Below are 20059 nucleotides of genomic sequence, written 5' to 3'. Positions count from 1 at the left end.
AATCACAATTAAACTAGAAATATCTCATTAGCCTAACATAAATAAATGGAAAATAGGAAGAACAAATGTAGTTAATTAAATAACAGTGGCTCAGTTGATAGAGTGTTTGCCCACTGACGGTTGACGGTTTGAATCCCGTTCTCGATATAAACATCCTTGGTAGAGCGGTCAGATGCTGTGATATTCCACCTCCCACAGATGAATGCTGTTGTGTCCTTGGGCAAGACACTTAACCCCCTTCACCCCAGTGTCTGTGTACACTGGTTGTGAATGTGTGTGTGTGTGTGTGTGTGTGTGTGTGAATGTGTGTGTATGAATGTGTGTGTGAATGTGTGTATGGTTCCTTGATGCTTTGAGCTTTGAAGGTGCAAAAATGCTGTATAAAAATGTGACCTTTTACCATTTACCAAATTAGATGTAACTCACTGTCATTTATGCTAATCCACTTGGAGGATTAGGGACTCCACATTATCAGCCAGCTCCAGTTTCAACTCCAGCTTCAGCTTCAGCTTCGGCTCAGCACAGAGAAGATGAACAGGAGTGTTTGGACAGTCATTAGAGCCTGGGGGCCAAGTGAGGCAGCTCAAAGCAGACCCCAGACAGGAGGCAGAGTGGGAAGGTTTTTTCCCCGTGTAGTGACTGTTTTTCAGTGCTGATGTTGTTCACTGCTCTTGTCTTACAGCTACGCGGTGACGGTGCAGGAGTCCTACGCTCATCCTTTTGACCAGATCTACTACACCCGCTGCACCGACATCCTCAACTGGTTCAAATGCACCAAGCACCGGTATGTATGAGCTGTAGAACTGTCTGTGTCAGTCAATGAAAGGCCCCATTTCAGATCAGAAATCCCTCACCAATAATATTATTTACATAATAAAACATGGTACAGAAATGAAATGGATTGTGAGCTAAATACTGACTCAAAGTAATTTATGTAAAAAATAAAAGTTAATTAAAATGAATTAAAGAAAAAATTGTTAATTCCAGCTGAGCTTAGAGGTAACACCTCCTGTACCTCCGAAGGCTCCCATTGGCCCAGACCTAACTTCAGGAAAAACAGATTTATATTATTGTTGTAACGTCTGGGGGATCAAAGATACAGACCCGGAGTAAGGTTTAACAGAGTTTATTACAAACAAAAGGATGTGAATGCTAGATGGAGGAGTGGGTAGTAGGAAGCTGGGTCAGAGGCTGAGGTGCTCAAACTGGTTTTAGGAAGCCAGGTCGGAGGTGGAGGTGCAAGGTTGGTCCAAGAAATGGGATCTGGTGAAAAACGAGAAACACCAACTGACTACTATGTCCATAACCACAAAAAACAGACTGAGCCAATCACGAAGGATACACTGATAATCTGGCAGCGTGTATAGGATCCTTGGTCCCTTTGTACTCCAGAGGTGGAGGCTTGATTGCTGATGCAGGTGTGTAGTGGGTGGTGCCATTGTCTCCTACCAGCTCCAGGCACAGAAGGGAGGGGGGAAAGACAGCACAGAGCACACAGACAGACTGGGATCTTGACAATTATTATTGATAATTCAGGAAAGGCACCACCCAGTTTCAGATCAGAAAGTCCCCCATAACTCACCAGCTTATACTTACATCTGCATCCAAAATCTATTAAAATGAGTGTGAGCTGAATACTGACTCAGACTCATTTTAAATAAAAGTGAAAAAAGTTAAAAATCCAGTTGAACTTCAGGCAGATTTATCTGGACAGCACAAACTAACTCAGAGTCAAGTACACACACACAAAGTCATAGTCTCTGTGCCCGGGTGAGTATGCGGCTTTTGTAGTGTCGCAAAATCACTAAATCCTGACAGATCAGGCAGTGGACAGGGAGATGTGGGTGGGTCAGGGGTCAGAGGTTATGGGGTTTCGGGGGTTGGGGTCACGCAGTGGACAGGGAAATGTGGGTGGGGCAGGGGTCAGAGGTTGGGGGGTTGGGGTCAGGCAGTGGACAGGGAGATGTGTGTTTACACTTAAAAACTTGAAACACTACAAATTTGAGGCAAACTTCACTAGAGAACAGGTCTGCTTTTAGAAAAGTACGTATTTATGTGTCAAATGCAAATTCTAGTGCTAATGCTAACTTCTATTAAAATGTTAAATGTAACTTAGCAACAAAATGTTATTAAATTTAAAATTAATTTTATTTCTTGTAAGGACAAAATTATTTTTAGGTGTAGATTAGTTCAGTCAGTGGCATTATTTAAATATTTATTAGGCCCCAAAATTTGCATTAATGTTAGCTTAACCTTTTGTAAAAGCAAGACAAGTTTATTTGTATAGCACAATTCATACACAAATTAATTCAAAGTGCTTTACAGAATAAGAAAGACATTAAAATCACACAAATCAAAACATAAATAATCATCATTAAAGTAACATTAAAAAAGAAGAGGCAGAATAAAACCCTTTCAGTCACATGCACCGCTAAACAGAACCGTCTGAGCCTGGATTTAAACATTGTCAAAGTAGAAGCCTGTCTCACATCTTCAGGAAGACTGTTCCAGGTTTTAGCTGCACAAAACTCAAACACTGATTCCTCATGTTTAGTGTAGTTCTGTTTTATTACTGCTTTAGTTCCGCTTTAGTCTCGGTTTAGTCCCGCTTTTGTCCCAGTGTAGACACGGTTTCGAGCCGGTTTCATCCCGGTTTAGACCCGGTTTAGTCTCGATTTATTCCTGGTTTAGTCTCGGTTTAGACCCGGTTTAGACCCAGTTTAGACCTGGATTAGACCCAGTTTAGTCCCAGTTTAATCCCATTTTCGTCCCGGTTTAGTCCCGGTTTCTTCCCGGGTTCGTCCCAGTTTTGTCCTGGTTTCGTCCCGTTTTAGACCTGGTTTAGTCCCGGTTTAGTCTTGGTTTAGGCTCGGTTTAGACCCGGTTTAGTCCCGGTTAGTCCCAGTTTCATCCCGTTTTAGTCCCGCTTTCTTCCCGGGTTTGTCCCAGTTTCGTCCTGGTTTCTTCCTGGGTTCGTCCCGGTTTTGTCCTGGTTTGGTCCTGGTTTCGTCACGGTTTCGTCACGGTTTTGTCACGGTTTCGTCATGGATTAGTCCTGGTTTAGTTCCGTTTTAGTCTCAGTTTTGTCCAGGTTTTGTCCCGGTTTAGTCCTGGTTTAGTCCCGGTTTCGTCCTGATTTCATCTTGGTTTAGTCCTGGTTTCATCCTGGTTTTGTCCTGGTTTAGTCCTAGTTTAGTCCTGGTTTAGTCCTCAGGGTGTGAGATGTTTCATATGGCTCTAACATGTGGGAGATTTACTTTGGTGCTGGGCCATGGGGTACTTCCTGGTTCTAGACCTGAGCACAGGAAGCATGAGTGAAGTACTTCCTGTCTTAAGGCTCATTTGGAGAGGCCAGTGAGCAGGCCATCACAGTAGTCTAACCTACTGGACACAAATGCAGGATAAGTCTTCATATCTGGTTTTGACAGTATACCTTTGATTTTTGAGATGTTTTTAGATGGTAGATGGTAAAGACTGATTTGAAGGTTTTAGAGAGAGAGATTGGAGGTGATTGCTGGCACTTTCTCTATGTTTCTGTGGGACCAAGACTATGACTTCAGTCTTGTCTGAGTTTAGCTGGAGAAAGTTGTTTTGCATTCACACACTGATCTGTTGGATGCAGTGGCAGAGTGAATCCACTGATCCATATTCACCTGTTGCCAGTGAGACAGATCTGAGTGTCATCTGCATAGTTAAGGTAGGACATATTATTGCGTATTAACTGGCCTAACAGCAGCAGGTAGAGATTAAACAACAGGGGTCCCAAGATTGACTCCTGCGGCACCCCACAGGTCAGAGACCCATTTTCCAATTTCAACAAAGTACTCCCTGTTTTCTAGATCGGACTTGAACCAGTTTAGTTCAGTACCACAGATGCCCTCCCAGTCTTCTAGCCTCTGTAAGAGGATCCCATGATCAGTAGTGTCAAAGGCAGCACTAATAGGATCAAGACACAAAGGTGTGTGAAGTTTTCCTCACATTTGTAACTGTTTAGCAACAAATGTGACATCCACCAGGAGCTCCCTGTCAACTGCCTGACTCCTAACCCACCAACCCCTGACCTCTGAGCCTCAGCTCCCTCTTCACTGTTTGATCTGTTTGGATTTAGTGATTTTAGTGCAACTCTTTAAAAACTGCACTTCACAGTCACAGTCGGACCACAGCTCTGTCACAGATCCATACTGTTATTGAGAACTGATGATGGTCAGTTAGTAATTGATAATCCCTGATTAATCACAGAAAATTATATTTCTACCTAGTGTATAGTGTGTAGTAGTCGAAAGTCTTGGCATCAATTTTCAACTTTATTGTTTTAGTATTTATTTACTGAAAGAACCACATAGATTACATACATGTAATATATCTTGAAAAACATTAATAGTATGCATTACATTCACAGCTCTTAGCTCCCACCAGTATAAACATTATCATAAAGGTAATAGGTTTCACACTGTACGTGTTGCCGCAGCAACTACACAATGAAAAACACATTGACATTTAATATTTGAATTGGTGGCGCCTCCCCTGCTCCCTCTGTACATCCTGCCCTTCAGCGCTGACACGGCTGTGCTTGTGTTTCAGGATCAGCTATAAGACGGCTTACCGGCGGGGAGTTCGCACCATGTACCGCCGCCGCTCACAGTGTTGCCCCGGTTACTTCGAGAGCGGCGACCTGTGCGTCCGTGAGTATCTTTTCTCTGCTTCGTCCCCTCTCATGACATTTCAGCCCAGGTTCGCCAGACATTTAGAAAAAAGGAGCAAACATTGGGATTGATTGTTGCTGTGGGTGGCTTGTAGATAAAGTTACAAAAGTCTCTGCCCCCCGACCGCCTCCGCCTTGGCGCACCACTCTGGTCTGTAGTTCTATATAATGGAAAACTGTCTGCTCCAACATGGTGTGGAATAGTACCTTTAAAGGTCTTTTATTATGCAGCGTTCAGGCTTTAGACGCCTTTGCATTGGCCTTTCACGGCATGTAACCTAAAACACGTGTATGTGGGGAGATGGTGGCTCAGGTGGTAGAGTGTTTGTCCACTGATCCAAAGGTTAGCAGTTTGAATCCCACTCTCAGCATAAACATCATCAGTTGAGCGGACAGATCCACTGACCCACAAGCTTCCACTGATGAATGCTGTTGTTGTGTCATTGGGCAAGACACTTAATCCCCCTCACCCCCAGTGTCTTTGTACACTGGTGTATGAATGTTTGTGTGTGGTTCTTTGATGTAAAGTGTTTTGAGTCTTGAAGGTGGAAAGGCGCTATATAAAAATGGGACCTATGTTTAAACTATAGTGGATCTTTCTAATTGTACAAAATATTAAAGATTTATTAAAGAGAATAGAGTTTATATCTAACTTATTGACTTTATGCAATCTTTAAGTTGCTCTTTTTTTTTTTTTTTTTTTTTTGCAACCAATAGAATATATTTTTGTGCAGCTCCAAATCCCACAGATTCCAAATTACTTTTACATAATAATCCAATGATCACCCAGTGGGATTTTGTAATGATAATGTACTGTCTAAATTGTTTTCAATACCTAAACCAGCGTTTCTCATTTGTAGACGAGACTAAAATCCAAAATATAGTCTAAAATCCCTTAGAGAGAGGGCGAGGAGCTTGGTCACATGGGAGGAGCTCGGAGTGGAGCCGCTGCTCCTCCACGTCGAGAGGAGCCAGCTGAGGTAGCTTGGGCACCTGTTCAGGATGCCTCCTGGACACCTCCCTAGGGAGGTGTTCCGGGCATGTCCCATTGGCAGGAGGCCCCGGGAAAGACCCAGGACACGCTGGAGGGACTATGTCTCTCGGTTGGCCTGGGAATGCCATGGGGTCCCACCAGAGTAGCTGGAAGGCGTGTCTGGGGTGAAGGAAGTTTGAGAATCCCTGCACAGACTGCTGCCCCCGCGACCCGGCTTCAGATAAGTGAAGAAAATGGATGGATAGTCTAAAATAAATTTACGTTCCTACATTCCTATTATTTTGATGCTGAAATGCTTCCATCTGGGTTGGTTAACTGCATAGTGAAGTCTGGTGAAGGTGACCTTAAAAACACATAGGATCTCTTCATACTGTGGAAGTGTTTTGAGTGAAGTCCAGTCTAAATAAGCATTAAACAAAACACCAGCTTGGTCTGAAGGAGAAACAACATTATAACATGGACCAAATCTGTAAAAGAGCCAGTTAAGAAAATATAGAACCTTAAAACATGACAAAGCAAAACTTGAAACGAGCAAAGCACAGTTTTACACTCCTCCTCCCTTTACGGCTGCAGCCAGACTAATGTAATTGAAGTTGTATAACAATGGGAGAAGTTAATGAGGTGAGATAGTCCAGGTTTGAAGCTGAGGACAACTTCCATAGAAAACTACAGTGTGCTGCCATTATAACTAAGAAGCACGAGCCTGGAAAATGAAACAGAGCTGATCCACATATACAACCCCTCTCTGCGTGCATTTACACAGGCAGTAAACAACTGGAATAACAACCGATATGATCAAATTTATTTATAGAGAGATCAGCTCAAAGGACGGGCTACTGATTCAAAATGTTCATATTAATAACATTATACAATAGAACCTTTATAAAAATAAAAATAAACTAACAACACAGAGAGCACTTCAAACTAGTCAGCAAAGAAAGGCCACAGGTGAGTGTGAACAAGTTTTAAATGGTCATGTTACACTGTTCTCTGATCTCTGTTCTCATGTTTCCTCATCACAAACAGACCTGGAGTTGTTTCATTCACAAAAGTTTAACACACAAGCCCTGCATATTTAGGCTGAATTCTTCTCTCAAACTGAAAACACTCTGTTCCACCTTGTAATGCCATCTGGTAATACAGGAATTGCTCCACTGTGTTTTTGAGCTTTGGAGACGTAGCCAGACTAATAATAAAGTGTTACTCAAACATGTGTGAATGAAACAAAAGACAACTTCTGGTCTGTTTTTGAGGAGGTAACAGCATTAGAACATGGATTAAAGCTACAAGAGCCAGTTCTGTGTAATATGGGACAATTAAATGACTGGGAAATAGTGTTTTAGATCCAGAGGGAGGATCCAGATCTAGATCAAGAGGGAGTGCATCAGTTATAGATCCAAAGGCAGTGCATTAGTTCTGGATCCAGAGGCAGTGCATTAGTTCTAGATCCAGAGGGAGTGCATTAGTTCTAGGTCCAGAGGAAGTGCATTAGTTCTGGATCCAGAGGCAGTGCATCAGTTCTAGTTCCAGAGGGAGTGCATTAGTTCTGGATCCAGAGGGAGTGCATTAGTTCTAGATCCAGAAGCAGTGCATTAGTTCTGGATCCAGAGGCAGTGCATCAGTTCTAGATCCCGACAAAGTGCATTAGTTCTAGATCCAGAGGCAGTGCATTAGTTCTAGGTCCAGACACAGTCCATTAGTTATAGATCCAGATGCGTTTCATTAGTTCTAGATCCAGAGAGAGTGCATTAATTCTGGATCCACAGGCAGTGCATTAATTCTGGATCCAGAGGCAATGCATTAGTTCTGGGTCCCGAGAGGGAGTGCATTAGTTCAAGATCCAGAGGAAGTGCATTAGTTCTGGATCCAGAGGCAGTGCATTAGTTCTAGATCCAGTGCATTAGTTCTAGGTCCAGAGACAGTGCATTAGTTCTGGGTCCAGAGGGAGTGCATCAGTTCTAGATCCAGAAGCAGTGTATTAGTTCTGGATCCAGAGGCAGTGCATCAGTTCTAGATCCAGAAGCAGTGCATTAGTTCTGAATCCAGAGGCAGTGCATCAGTTCTAGATCCAGAGGTAGTGTATTAGTTCTAGATCCAGAGGCAATGCATTAATAATAATAATAATACATTTTATTTGTTAGGCGCCTTTCAAGGCTCTCAAGGTCGCCGTACATACATACGTACACAAAATTGAAACAATGTAAAATGATTAAAAATACATTTAAAAACAAATATAGATTAAAGCAAATATAGATTAAAAGACAGAGCAGTTATGGTCAGAGTGCTCAGGGTGAGAAGGCCTTTCTAAACAGATGAGTTTTGAGTTTAGATTTGAAGTGTGAGAGTGAGTGTGTGTTGCGGAGGTCATGGAGGAGGGAGTTCCAGAGCTGGGGAGCAGAGCAGCTGAAGGCTCTTTTCCCCATAGTGACAAGACGGGCAGGAGGGACAGTGAGGTGCAGGGAAGAGGAGGAGCGGAGGGAGCGGGCAGGTGTGGAGATGTGAATGAGGTCAGACAGGTATGTGATAATGCGGGCAGCTGAGTTTTGGACCAGTTGGAGTTTATGGAGTGATTTTTGCGGGAGTCCGAACAGAAGCGAATTGCAATAGTCTATACGGGAAGTGACCAGGCTATGGATGAGGATGGTGGTGGTGTGTGGGGTGAGTGAGGGACGGAGGCGGTGGATGTTTCTGAGGTGGAAGTAGGCGGATCGGGTGATGTTGTTGATATGGGAGGTGAAGGAAAGTGTGCTGTCGAGGATGACACCCAGACTCTTTACCTGAGGGGAGGGGGAGATAGAGGAGCCATCAATGGATATGGAAAAAGGATTTATTTTGCTTAGGGTGGATTTGGTGCCAATGAGTAGGAGTTCTGTTTTATTGCCATTAAGTTTGAGGAAGTTTGAGGTGAACCAGGTTTGTATTTCTGTGAGGCAGTCTGTCAGGGAGGAGGCTGGAAGTGTGGAGTTGGGTTTACTGGAAATGTAGAGCTGGGTGTCATCCGCGTAACAGTGAAAGTGAATGTGGTGTTTTCTAAAGATAGAACCAAGGGGGAGAAGATAGATTAGAAAGAGCAGAGGACCGAGGACAGAACCCTGAGGAACACCTGACGTGACTGGGGAGGGGTGTGAGGTGAATGACTTGAGCTGAATAAACTGAGAGCGATCTGAGGAGGTAGGAGTTAGTTCTGGATCCAGAGGCAGTGCATTAGTTCTAGATCCAGAGGGGGGGAGTGCATTAGTGTAGGCAGATTCAGATGCTCAGTCTTTCCTTGTTCTGAGTCCTCGTTCATGGAACCAGTTGCTCACAATGATCACCGTGTCGACTTATCATTCAAATGTGCTCCATAAACAGTACTTTTCAGACTGTATATTTATAATGTCCGTTCTTTTCTTCACAACAGTGGAAACATTGTCATTATTTTAAAGTAGTAATTAGGCCTTTAAATCAAGGATGCACAAATTCAGCTATTTCAGTTCTGATACTAGTTCCAATATTATAGTTTTAAGAATCTGAACAGTTCAAAAGCAAAAACTGACACCCCCCTTTGATGAAAAGGTTGATCAAAGTGGTTTTTTTTGTGTGTGTGTGTGTTTGCATCTTATACAGATATTATCAATGAGAATAATGGTAAAGTGGAATTTTATCAGGAAGGGATGGGATTAATATTTTAAAAGAACTTTTGAAAATATCACTATACTAAGAGTAAAATGCCTTTAATTGACTTTTTTAAATGACACAGTCTCTTTGGCCACAGTATTCTGTATTAGCTGAAAATGATCAGATTTTGTGTTATTGAGACTGGAAGAAGAATAGTAAGTAATGGAGGTGTGACAAAAGCATGTGTGATTGATTTGAGTTCTGAATGGGACAGTACAGGTCTGAGTTTGGATGTTTTTGTGGTGGTTTGTGCGGGACAAACATTGGATGTATTTATTAATTTTTTTGTATTTAAAAGATTTTCCAGACCAAGGTTTAGGTGCTTAGCAACACTGTCAATTAAAACTGTTGCTAACGCTAGTGGGAGCGACCTCGGGGAAAAAAAGGCGCCTGATTTGTCCTGTTATTAATGTTCATATTCTTGATTTACAGACACAATAGTGAAATAAAAGTGCAGAGAGAGGGAACACAGTTTTACACAGAAAGTGAATTGGAGCCAGAGTCGCTGGAGCAGGAAGTGCACCCATGATCACTTTCTGTTTGGAAAGTGGTGGCTAGAAGGTTAGCTATGTCCATTTAAATATACAGTGTATATTTGTACCTGACTCTAAAACAAGACAATCATGTCCCCACTTATAAAAGAAGAGAACAGTGAGACCACAGGGGGCGCTGCAGACACACTCACAACACTCACTGGTACACACTCTGGATAAGACTCAGATGAACTGGACCTCTCTCTCCTTAAAGGACATGAGGAGTCTGTGTGTGGAGATCATTATTATAGTGAAAACAGCAGCTCCACAACAAAAAAGAGGCAGAAAAAAGAAACACATTATCTGTTGTTCTGTCTCAGTTTAATGTTGAGGAGTGATGTAACAGCATAGCCTCTATAATCTGACCACTCCAGACTCAGATCATCTTGATTTTGTTGTGGATGTAAACACAGCTCTGTTGGTCACATGACTGCTTCATTGGTCAGTGCTATTCTTAGTTCTCAGAGTGAATCTTTATCCAAATGCACACAGGCCTCTGCAGTGTTCTCAGCACCTCATGTTTTATTCTCTGTCATGGTCGACCCTGGCACATGAACAGCAGACAGGCGACTTGTGCAACAGTCAGCTCTGTGGATGTGGAGCTGGACTGGTGCACAGTATACTGCCAGATAACACCAGAGGACTCATATTATCAATCAGCGGTACAATGATTTCTGGGATTGGTGGGTATTATTTATTTATGTCAGACGCCCTTCCTGTAAGACCAAAACAACTAATAGATTGATCAAAATTCATTAACTAATTTTGGAATTGAGTAATTGTCATCTTCAAGTCACAGACTGTATGAAGTGAGTCTGACATCACCTACAGCATTTGAGTTCCACATTTAGAATTCCACCCATGAGTATCATAGCAACCAAAAGAGCCAATCACGAGCAAGGCTATTGAAGGTAATGCCCCTTCCTGCCCGCACCACTGATTTGGAATGTGGAGACTAGCAGGTTAGCTATGTCCATTTATACAGTGGGGCAAAAAAGTATTTAATCAGCCACCAATTGTGCAAGTTTTCCCACTTAAAAAGATGAGAGAGGCCTGTAATTTTCATCATAGGTACACTTTAACTATGAGAGGCAGAATGAAGAAAAGAATCCAGGAAATTACATTGTAGGTTAATTGTGTAATTGTAGATTTTTAATTAATTAATAGGTAAATTCCCCTGTAAAATAAGTATTTGGTCACCTACAAACAATCAAGATTTCTGTCTCTCACAGACCTGTAACTTCTTCTTTAAGAAGCTTCTCTGTCCTCTACTCATTCCCTGTATTAATGGCACCTGTTTTAACACATTATCAGTATAAAAGACACCTGTCCACAACCTCAAACAGTCAGACTCCAAACTCCACTATGGCCAAGACCAAAGAGCTGTCAAAGGACACCAGAAACAAAATTGTAGACCTGTACCAGGCTGGGAAGACTGAATCTGCAATAGGTAAGAAGCTTGGTGTGAAGAAATAAACTGTGGGAGCAATTATTAGAAAATGGAAGACATTCAAGACCACTGATAATCTCCTTTGAGCTGGGGCTCCATGCAAAATCTCACCCCGTGGGGCCAAAATGATCACAAAAATGGTGAGCAAAAATTCCAGAACCACTGGGGGGCCAAGTGAATGACCTGCAGAGAGTTGGGCAACAAAGGCTACCGCCAGTAACACACTATGCCTCCAGGGACTGAAATCCTGCAGTGCCAGACGTGTCCCCCTGCTTAAGCCAGTACATTTCCAGGCCTGTATGAGGTTTCCTAGAGAGCATTTAGATGACCCAGAAGAGGATTGGTAGAATGTCATATGGTCAGATGAAACCAAAATAGAACTTTTTGGTAAAAACTCAACTTGCCGTGTTTAGAGGAGAAAGAATGCTGAGTTGCATCCAATGAACACCATACCTACGGTGAAGCATGGGGGGTGGAAACAACATGCTTTGGGGCTGTTTTTCTGCAAAGGGACCAGGACGACTGAACCGTGTAAAGGAAAGAATGAATGGGGCCATCTATTGTGAGTTTTTAAGTGAAACCCTCCTTCCATCAGCAAGGGCATTGAAGATGAAACATAGCTGGGTCTTTCAGCATGACAATGATCCCAAACACACTGCCCGGGCAATGAAGGAGTGGCTTCATAAGAAGCATTTCAAGGTCCTGGAGTGGCCTAGCTAGTCTCCAGATCTCAACCTCATAGAAAATCTTCGGAGGGAGTTGAACGTCTGTGTTGCTCAGCAACAGCCCCAAAACTTCACTGCTCTAGAGATCTGTATGGAGGAATGGGCCAAACTACCAGCAACAGTGTGTGAAAACCTTATAGAAAACGTTTGACCTCTGTCATAGCCAACAAAGGGTATATAACAAAGTATTGAAATTAACTGCTGTTATTGACCAAATCCACCATTTTCCACCATAATTTGCAAATACATTCTTTAAAAATAAGTCTCATTGTTGAAGTGTACCTGTGATGAAAATTACAGGCCTCTCATCTCATCCCCTTTTTAAATGGGAGAGCTTGCACAATTGGTGGTTGACTAAATACCTTGTTGCCCTACTGTATATACAGTCTATGCTAGGAGGTTAGCTATGTCTATTTATATATACAGTCTATGCTAGCAGGGTAGCTATGTCCATTTATATAAACAGTCTATGCCCCACACTCCAGAAACTGGTGCTGAGAAGAGGCTTTATGTGGAGCAGGAGTTACATCATGATGTCAGAGGCAGAGATAATCACAAAATGAATATCTCTGTATTTCTTTGGATTATTCTGATAAATATAATCCTGTTTTAGCACTCTGTTCAAAATGGACACTTACAATTGTTTTGGTTCAGGTTCAAGGATCATAATTGTTAATGGGCTGTAAAATGACCCTCTGAAGTGCAGAAAAAATCACTTTATACCTTTGTTTGGACGATTACGTGCCAAGTTTTTTTATTTTTTTTATTTTAATATGCTCTTTTTGGAACAGTTTTAAAAGTTTCATGTGGATTATAGATAATAGACGTGATTTTTTCACAAAAATGTCACAATTTTGATTTGAATAGTTTGTCAATATATCTACGGCTTCTGTTCTCAGAGGAAGAGTGTTCTAAATGGGGACAGTAGTTTCGTCTCTGCCAATCTTCACTGAACTAAAGGTAAAAGGAGCTGTTAACTTGAAAACTACTACTTCATGACATTTGGAGATGTAGACAGACTAATAATAAAGTGTTACTTAAACACAGGAGTCCATTTTGTGTAATACAGGTGCTTTTAAAGTGGAGAATCATTCTTGATGTTTTGTGCTTTTGTCTGGTGTTTGGACTCAGGGTCTGGGGACTTGTCCTCCAGAATATTGCTGCTTTGTGATTATGAAAACCACGTACCAATTGATTGTGTAATTAGCTCTGGTGTGTACAAAGAATGTGACTGTGTCTGAGCTATAATTTTACAGCGAAAACACTCAAGTTTATTAGAGCAGTAAAAAGCACCAAAATGCTCCCAGTATATTCAGGGTGATTACACAGGCTGTTTACACGCTCACTCAAAGTCTGAGCATTATCTGATTTCTGGAGTGATCAGATTATGAAATATAGCAGCTAAATCTGATGTGGGTGATCTTGGCCTGTATTTGACTAAATAAACTTGTTGGAATAAAAACATGTGTTGCCCATCAAATGATGACTAAAAAGGGGGTGTAGCAAAAGCTCTCAAAACTATTGTGTATCTCTGTGTATTTGACCCAAACTGCACACACCAGACTCCATCTACAGGGGGCGCTCATGTAAAAACAACTCCATTGGTCCTTTGTTATATTGGGGTTCACTTTTCACGGCCTTCCTGTTTCGGGGATTTTACCAGTGCAGTTTTACACCCTTTTTTACTGTGTATAAACGTGCATTGTGTTCTGCATCCTGATTGGCTAATGGACTGTAGACCACCGTTAATCGGTCTCCTCTGTGCCGTGTCTCCTGTACAGTACAGAATGCGTTCAGCCAAATTTACATAAATGTTCGGTTGACACTACAGCAGAGCGGTGCCAGGACGAAGACGCATGGTCGGAGGAACTGTGAAATACGCAAGTCACTATTAATTAATTAAACAAGAGAGAAATGTGAGAAAATGTTAATGCCTATAATAATTGTAAAAAATAAAGCTGACTACTTCATGGATTTTGCCTCTTGCGGGTTATTTTTAGAATGTAACCCCCGCGATAAATGAGGGACCACTGTATTTATGCAGAAAAAAAGTACAAGGAAAAACTGTATTCATATAAAGACAGATTAAACTTGTGAATCAAGAGTTTAATCACACTGTTTACAGATAAATACAGAAAAACACAAATCTTCAGTTTGTCCACTGATCTGGAGGTTGACGGTTCGAATCCCGCTCTCGACATAAACATCATTGGTAGAGCGGTCAGATCCCACACGTTGGCGGTGCAATTCCAGCTCCCAAAGATGAATGCTGTCGTTGTGTCCTTGGGCAAGGTACTTAACTTGCCCCCACTGTGTGTGTGTGTGTGTGTGTGTGTGTGTGTGAATCTGTGAGTGGTTCATTGATGTAAAGAGCTTTGAGCCTTGAAGGTGGTAAGGTCCTGTGTAAAAATGCTCTATACTATATGCTATAGTATATAGTATAATAGTATAATATACTTTGACCGTTCTCCTTTCTGCTCTTGTCCCATAGAAATCCTTAATGTCTAAATAACATAATTATTCAACTACACATTCAACACATTTTGGTCGACTGAAACTCAAACGATTAATCAACTAAACGACTGAAGGTAATCTCTGTCTGATTTCTTTCTGATTGTCTTTTTTGATGAGAAAAAATACGCAAAAACTGTGTCAAAGTCAAAATGTTAAAGATTCAAAATAGATTTTTTTTTTATTAATTTGTCTTTGAAAAGTTCCTGTAAAACTCCACAGATTAGACAGAAAAGATGGAAGGATGGTCTTTTCTTTGAGGGAACGTAAACCCGCACTAGAAAGAAAAAGCTTATTATTGGATTATTACTGGCTGAGTAAATGTGCCCGGTGACAAAATGTTGTTTCTGGAGCTAAAGGAGCCAGACTGTTGGGTGAGAGCAGCCAAACGGTACAATTAGGGGACCTGGAGGCCATTGGCACCAGGAGCAGTGATGAACAATTATGAAAACACTTGTTCCAGTGGAGATGGGCTCTGTTTAGAAATAGTAAATGTGTCTACAGGGGACAAAAGGGGGCGTTACTACCTCTGCTAAAAATGTTTGCATAGTATGTTTGCTCCCTCTGTCAATTTGGTCAGTTTGGTTTTGAAACTATGCAAAATTTGAATATTGGCCATATCATTATTATGCTTATACAATACAACTATTTATGCAGGAATTATTCATCTTGGTTTTTGAGTGGCTCTGTTTGTTCTTTGCCGTTCTTAAATTGAGCGTTACAACACTGGAATTTCCATTGTGTGGGATTAAATAAAGTTTCTCTTATCTTTTCTTATCTCAGAATGTGGCAACAAGAGCTGAAAATAACACATGATTAAACGTACATGATGATCTTTTAGACAGGGGCATGAAATTATATTTCTGCACTTTTTTTGGTAATGGGTTAGTGGTTGTGACAGGGCAGGGCATCTGATACAAAAAAAAAGCCAATCTGAAGTGAGGCTGTTGAAGGTACCGCTCCTTCCTGCCAGCACCGCTGGTTTAGCAGGGAGCAGGCGCAACGTTGTCAATCAAACCTGTTGCTAACGCTAGCAGGAGTGACCTCGGGGAAAGAAGGCACCTGATTTGTCTGTTATTAATGCTCATATCTTGATTTACAGACACAATAGTGAAGTAAAAAGCCCAGTATCATGTAGAGCGGTTAAATACGAACATTTAAGACCAAAATCACGAGTCTGACAGCAGCAGTGAAGAAGTGAAGTGATTTGGAATCGATGAAGCTGGAAGTGCACTCACTTCCTGTTTGGAACACAGCAGCTAGCAGGTTAGCTACATCCATTTATATATACAGTCTGTGGTGGTCAAATCAGTATGTTTTTCGTCCTTAAAATGCTTATGGTTTTTCCCGTTCTCTTATTTTGACTTTATCTGGTGGATAAAACCTGTTGTAAATATCACACTGCGACATCACACTGATGTCACTGATGATGTCACACTGATGTCACTGATGACATCACACTGATGACAACACACTGGGAGAATTCTATTCAAAATTTTACACAATTTACACAAATAAGATTTTTTTTTCTGATATTTTAACGATTATTTCAACTAAATAAAAATTATATTAAATTTTAAATAAAAATAAATTAAATTTAAAATATTTTTGTCCATTAATTTCTGTGAAATTACAGAAGTTTTGCTTTTTTATTAAATATATTGAATGTACATATATAAGAGTTTACAAGTTAGTATAAACATGTATACAAATGTTTATAGATATACAAGCAAGAAAACACATAAACAGTTTATAGACAATGATGACGGTGATTCAGGTGACAGGGTGATTCAGATGACAAGGTGATTTAGGTAACAGGGTGATTCGGGTGACAGGGTGATTCAGGTGACAGGGTGTTTCAAATTACAGGGCGATTTAGGTAACAGGGTGATTCAGATGACAGAGTGATTCGGGTGACAGGGTTATTCAGATGTCAGAGTGATTCAGTGATGCAGATGATCATTTTAGTTCTTTATACACTGAACATCAGCTTGATCAGCCTGTTTATTTGGGAGGTTTTCTATTGATTTAAAAACAGATCTGGGCTTCCTCGTGCGATGTCATCATTTATAACAGGAAGCAAAATTTTAAGCCTAAAAAGGGGGCTCACCTGCTGAGTGGTCCTGTGTTATTGTGAGGGAGGGGCTCACCTGCTGAGTGGTCCTGTGTTATTGTGAGGGAGGGGCTCACCTGCCGTGTGGTCCTGTGTTATTGGGAGGGAGGGGCTCACCTGTTGTGTGGTCCTGTGTTATTGGGAGGGAGGGGCTCACCTGCTGAGTGGTCCTGTGTTATTGGGAGGGAGGGGCTCACCTGTCGTGTGGTCCTGTGTTATTGTGAGGGAGAGGCTCACCTGTCGTGTGGTCCTGTGTTATTGGGAGGGAGGGGCTCACCTGTTGTGTGGTCCTGTGTTATTGGGAGGGAGGGGCTCACCTGCTGAGTGGTCCTGTGTTATTGGGAGGGAGGGGCTCACCTGTCGTGTGGTCCTGTGTTATTGTGAGGGAGAGGCTCACCTGTCGTGTGGTCCTGTGTTATTGGGAGGGAGGGGCTCACCTGTTGTGTGGTCCTGTGTTATTGGGAGGGAGGGGCTCACCTGCTGAGTGGTCCTGTGTTATTGGGAGGGAGGGGCTCACCTGTTGTGTGGTCCTGTGTTATTGTGAGGGAGGGGCTCACCTGCAGTGCACCTCCAGGTTCAGTGGGCCGGGGGCATAGGGGGCACTTTTGTTTTCTGCTGCCTACGCAAACTCCTCCAGCCCCTGTAATCCCATCGCTCTCACTCAGGATTAAGAGATTTGTTGTCCCCAGGCTGTTTTGCATGCAGCGACAAAAGGGGGCGTTATGGAGTCAATCAAACCCAAATGAATTCCTCTCTGTCTGTTCCTGCACACTCGTTTACTGTGTAATGTAACACGCTTGTTTTCTGTAACACTCATTTGCAGTGTAATGTGACATACTTGTTTACTGTGTAATGTAAACCTCCTGTAAATTGTTAGTGCAGTGTGGTCATAAAACTGAAGGATCATGGGAGGAGAGGAAGTCTAAAAGGGGTTTTCTCCCACTCGTTAAACCATCTGGGAAATGAACACGTGGATATGTAATCTGAATAATTTAGAGTAACTGTAATCTAGTACAGTTACTCTTTCAATTGGTGGTATACAGAGTACTGTTACTTTTCTAAAATAAAAAGACTACACTGCAGTACCACACAGTTTAGGCACAAAATCAGTGACAAAAATATCCATCCATCCATCCATCCATCCATTTTCTTCCGCTTATCCGGGACTGGGTCGCAGGGGCAGCAGTCTAAGCAGGGACAAAAATATAATAATAATAATAATAATAATAATAATAATAATAATAATAATAATAATAATCTAAAGTTGTGCTGTTGTGGTTGCTGTCCTCTGACTGGACCATAGACCAAAATACTTCAAGTACTTTTTACTGTAGTATTCCGTATTCTGTGACTAAATACATTGTACTCCAGTATTCTTCCATTCTGGTCTTAAGTGAGCTGTGTACCTGGAATGATCCCTGTCCGGAACATTCACTCGTATTGGAAAATTGGAACAAACAATGTGTCTCTAGATCGTGCATGAAAACGTGCATATATTTATGAAAATGTGTATATATTTATTAAAATGTGCACGTGTTAGCTGTGAGAGTATACACTTCTGTCTATACTGATAGTGAGTATGCTCTGATGCATTAGCTGATAGAGAATATACTTCTGTCTGTACTGATAGTATGCTCTGATGTGTTAGCGTTAGCTGTGTGAGTATATACTTCTGTCTGTACTGATAGTGAGTATGCTCTGATGCATTAGCTGATAGAGAATATACTTCTGTCTGTACTGATAGTGAGTACGCTCTAATGCGTTAGCTTTAGCTATGTGAGTATATACTTCTGTCTGTACTGATAGTACGCGCGGATGTGTTAGCGTTAGCTGTGTGAATATATACTTCTGTCTGTACCGATAGTATGCTCTGATGTGTTAGCGTTAGCTGTGTGAATATATACTTCTGTCTGTACTGATAGAATGCTCTGATGCGTTTGTGTTAGCTGTGTGAGTGTATACTTCTGTTTATACTGATAGTACACTCTCTCCTCAATATGTGAGTATACAGTGTTCCCTCGGTTTTAATGGTCAACCTACGAGGTTGGACACAAAAGAAATGATTAATAGTGACTCACGTGTTTTCACAGTTCCTTTGACCTCCACCTCTTCGTCCTGGCCTGCAGTCACTGATCCACAAAGCTAAAGCAGACTCTATGATGGTTGCAACCCTTTTTGCATCTTTGTTAAAACATATTGCTGCTGTCGTCCTTATGTTATTTTTCTCCTTCTTTATGTTGAGTTCACATGCAAAGTCTCGTGGACGTGCATGCTCCGTTTCTGCAGCACATTTCAAAGCGCCAGAGCAGCACGAATCTGGCATTGATGCAGCGTGTGTTGAGTATTCAGGCCCCAGACGTCCTGTTTGCTCGTCCAAAAGTAAAAAAAGCTGAACTTCTTAGCGTTTGACGTGCAGCGTCAACCAATCAGGGACTACGCTCCAGTGACAAAGCGACGTCATTATCCAGAAAAGGTAGAAAGACATCAGCTACTAACTAGCGGCAACTTAATTATGCTGGGTGCACTGGCTCACGGACCCAGGCACTCCGCAGAGCCGATCATCTCTGTTGATGGATTTATGTAATAAATACACTAAGGTCACTCTCTCAACCTAGTTTGCAGCATTCACAAAGACACAGGGAAAAGAAAAACATCCAAAGACACTCGCAGACCGCAACGCACGCCCTGGACACACGTCAAGATGACGTGCATCCAGAGCATCCATGAAGCGCATCGGAGGCATTTGTCCTCAAATGCAAAGGTGTCCAACGAGAGACATCCAGCGCATTCTTTACGCCCCAGTGTTTCAGAGTCACACTGCTAGCATCGAACATTTATGTAAATTTGGCTTAACGCATTCTGTACTGTACAGGAGATGCCAATCAGGACGCAAATGCGCCTTCATACACGTATAAAAAAGCATGCAAAATTGCACAGAAAAAAATCTGTGAGACCGCGAAAATTGAACCACGGTATAGCGAGGGAACACTGTATACTTCTGTGTATACTAATAGTGAGTATGCTCTGATGCATTAGCTTTAACTATGAGAGTATATACTTTTTTCTGTACTGATAGTTTTAATAAACTGAAGATGTGCAACTCTTTAAACATTTTAATAATTGTCATTTTTGGGTTTAACATTCAGCACTTGAGAATGTGCAACTTTCAGCCCTTTAAAGATAAATTTGTACCATTGCCATAGAGATTCAATTCAATTCAATTCATTTATTTTTGTAACGCCCAAAATCACAACAACAGTTGTCTCGAAGGGCGTTCATGTTTTGGTTGATGGGGGAAACCGGAGTACCCGGAGGAAACCCATCCAGACACGGGGAGAAACATGAAAAACTCCACACAGAAGGGCCTGGGCGAC

The 20059-nt window shown here is 41.8% G+C and overlaps 1 protein-coding gene across 1 annotated transcript in view; it reads left to right on the top strand.

The window, feature by feature from the left end:
• megf11 (multiple EGF-like-domains 11) overlaps positions 1 to 20059 on the top strand; it is a 219274-nt gene that overhangs the window by 49910 nt on the left and 149305 nt on the right. The window contains exons 4-5 of the mRNA XM_055222399.1: positions 683 to 784; positions 4582 to 4682. Of these exons, the coding sequence (XP_055078374.1) occupies positions 683 to 784; positions 4582 to 4682 (203 nt within the window). The remainder of the gene's footprint in view (positions 1 to 682; positions 785 to 4581; positions 4683 to 20059) is intronic.

Source organism: Periophthalmus magnuspinnatus, chromosome 6 (assembly GCF_009829125.3).
Source record: "Periophthalmus magnuspinnatus isolate fPerMag1 chromosome 6, fPerMag1.2.pri, whole genome shotgun sequence".
NCBI classification, from domain to species: Eukaryota; Metazoa; Chordata; class Actinopteri; order Gobiiformes; family Gobiidae; genus Periophthalmus; species Periophthalmus magnuspinnatus.
Note: the sequence above shows the minus strand (reverse complement) of the source record. Positions and strands in the feature narration are given on the sequence as shown.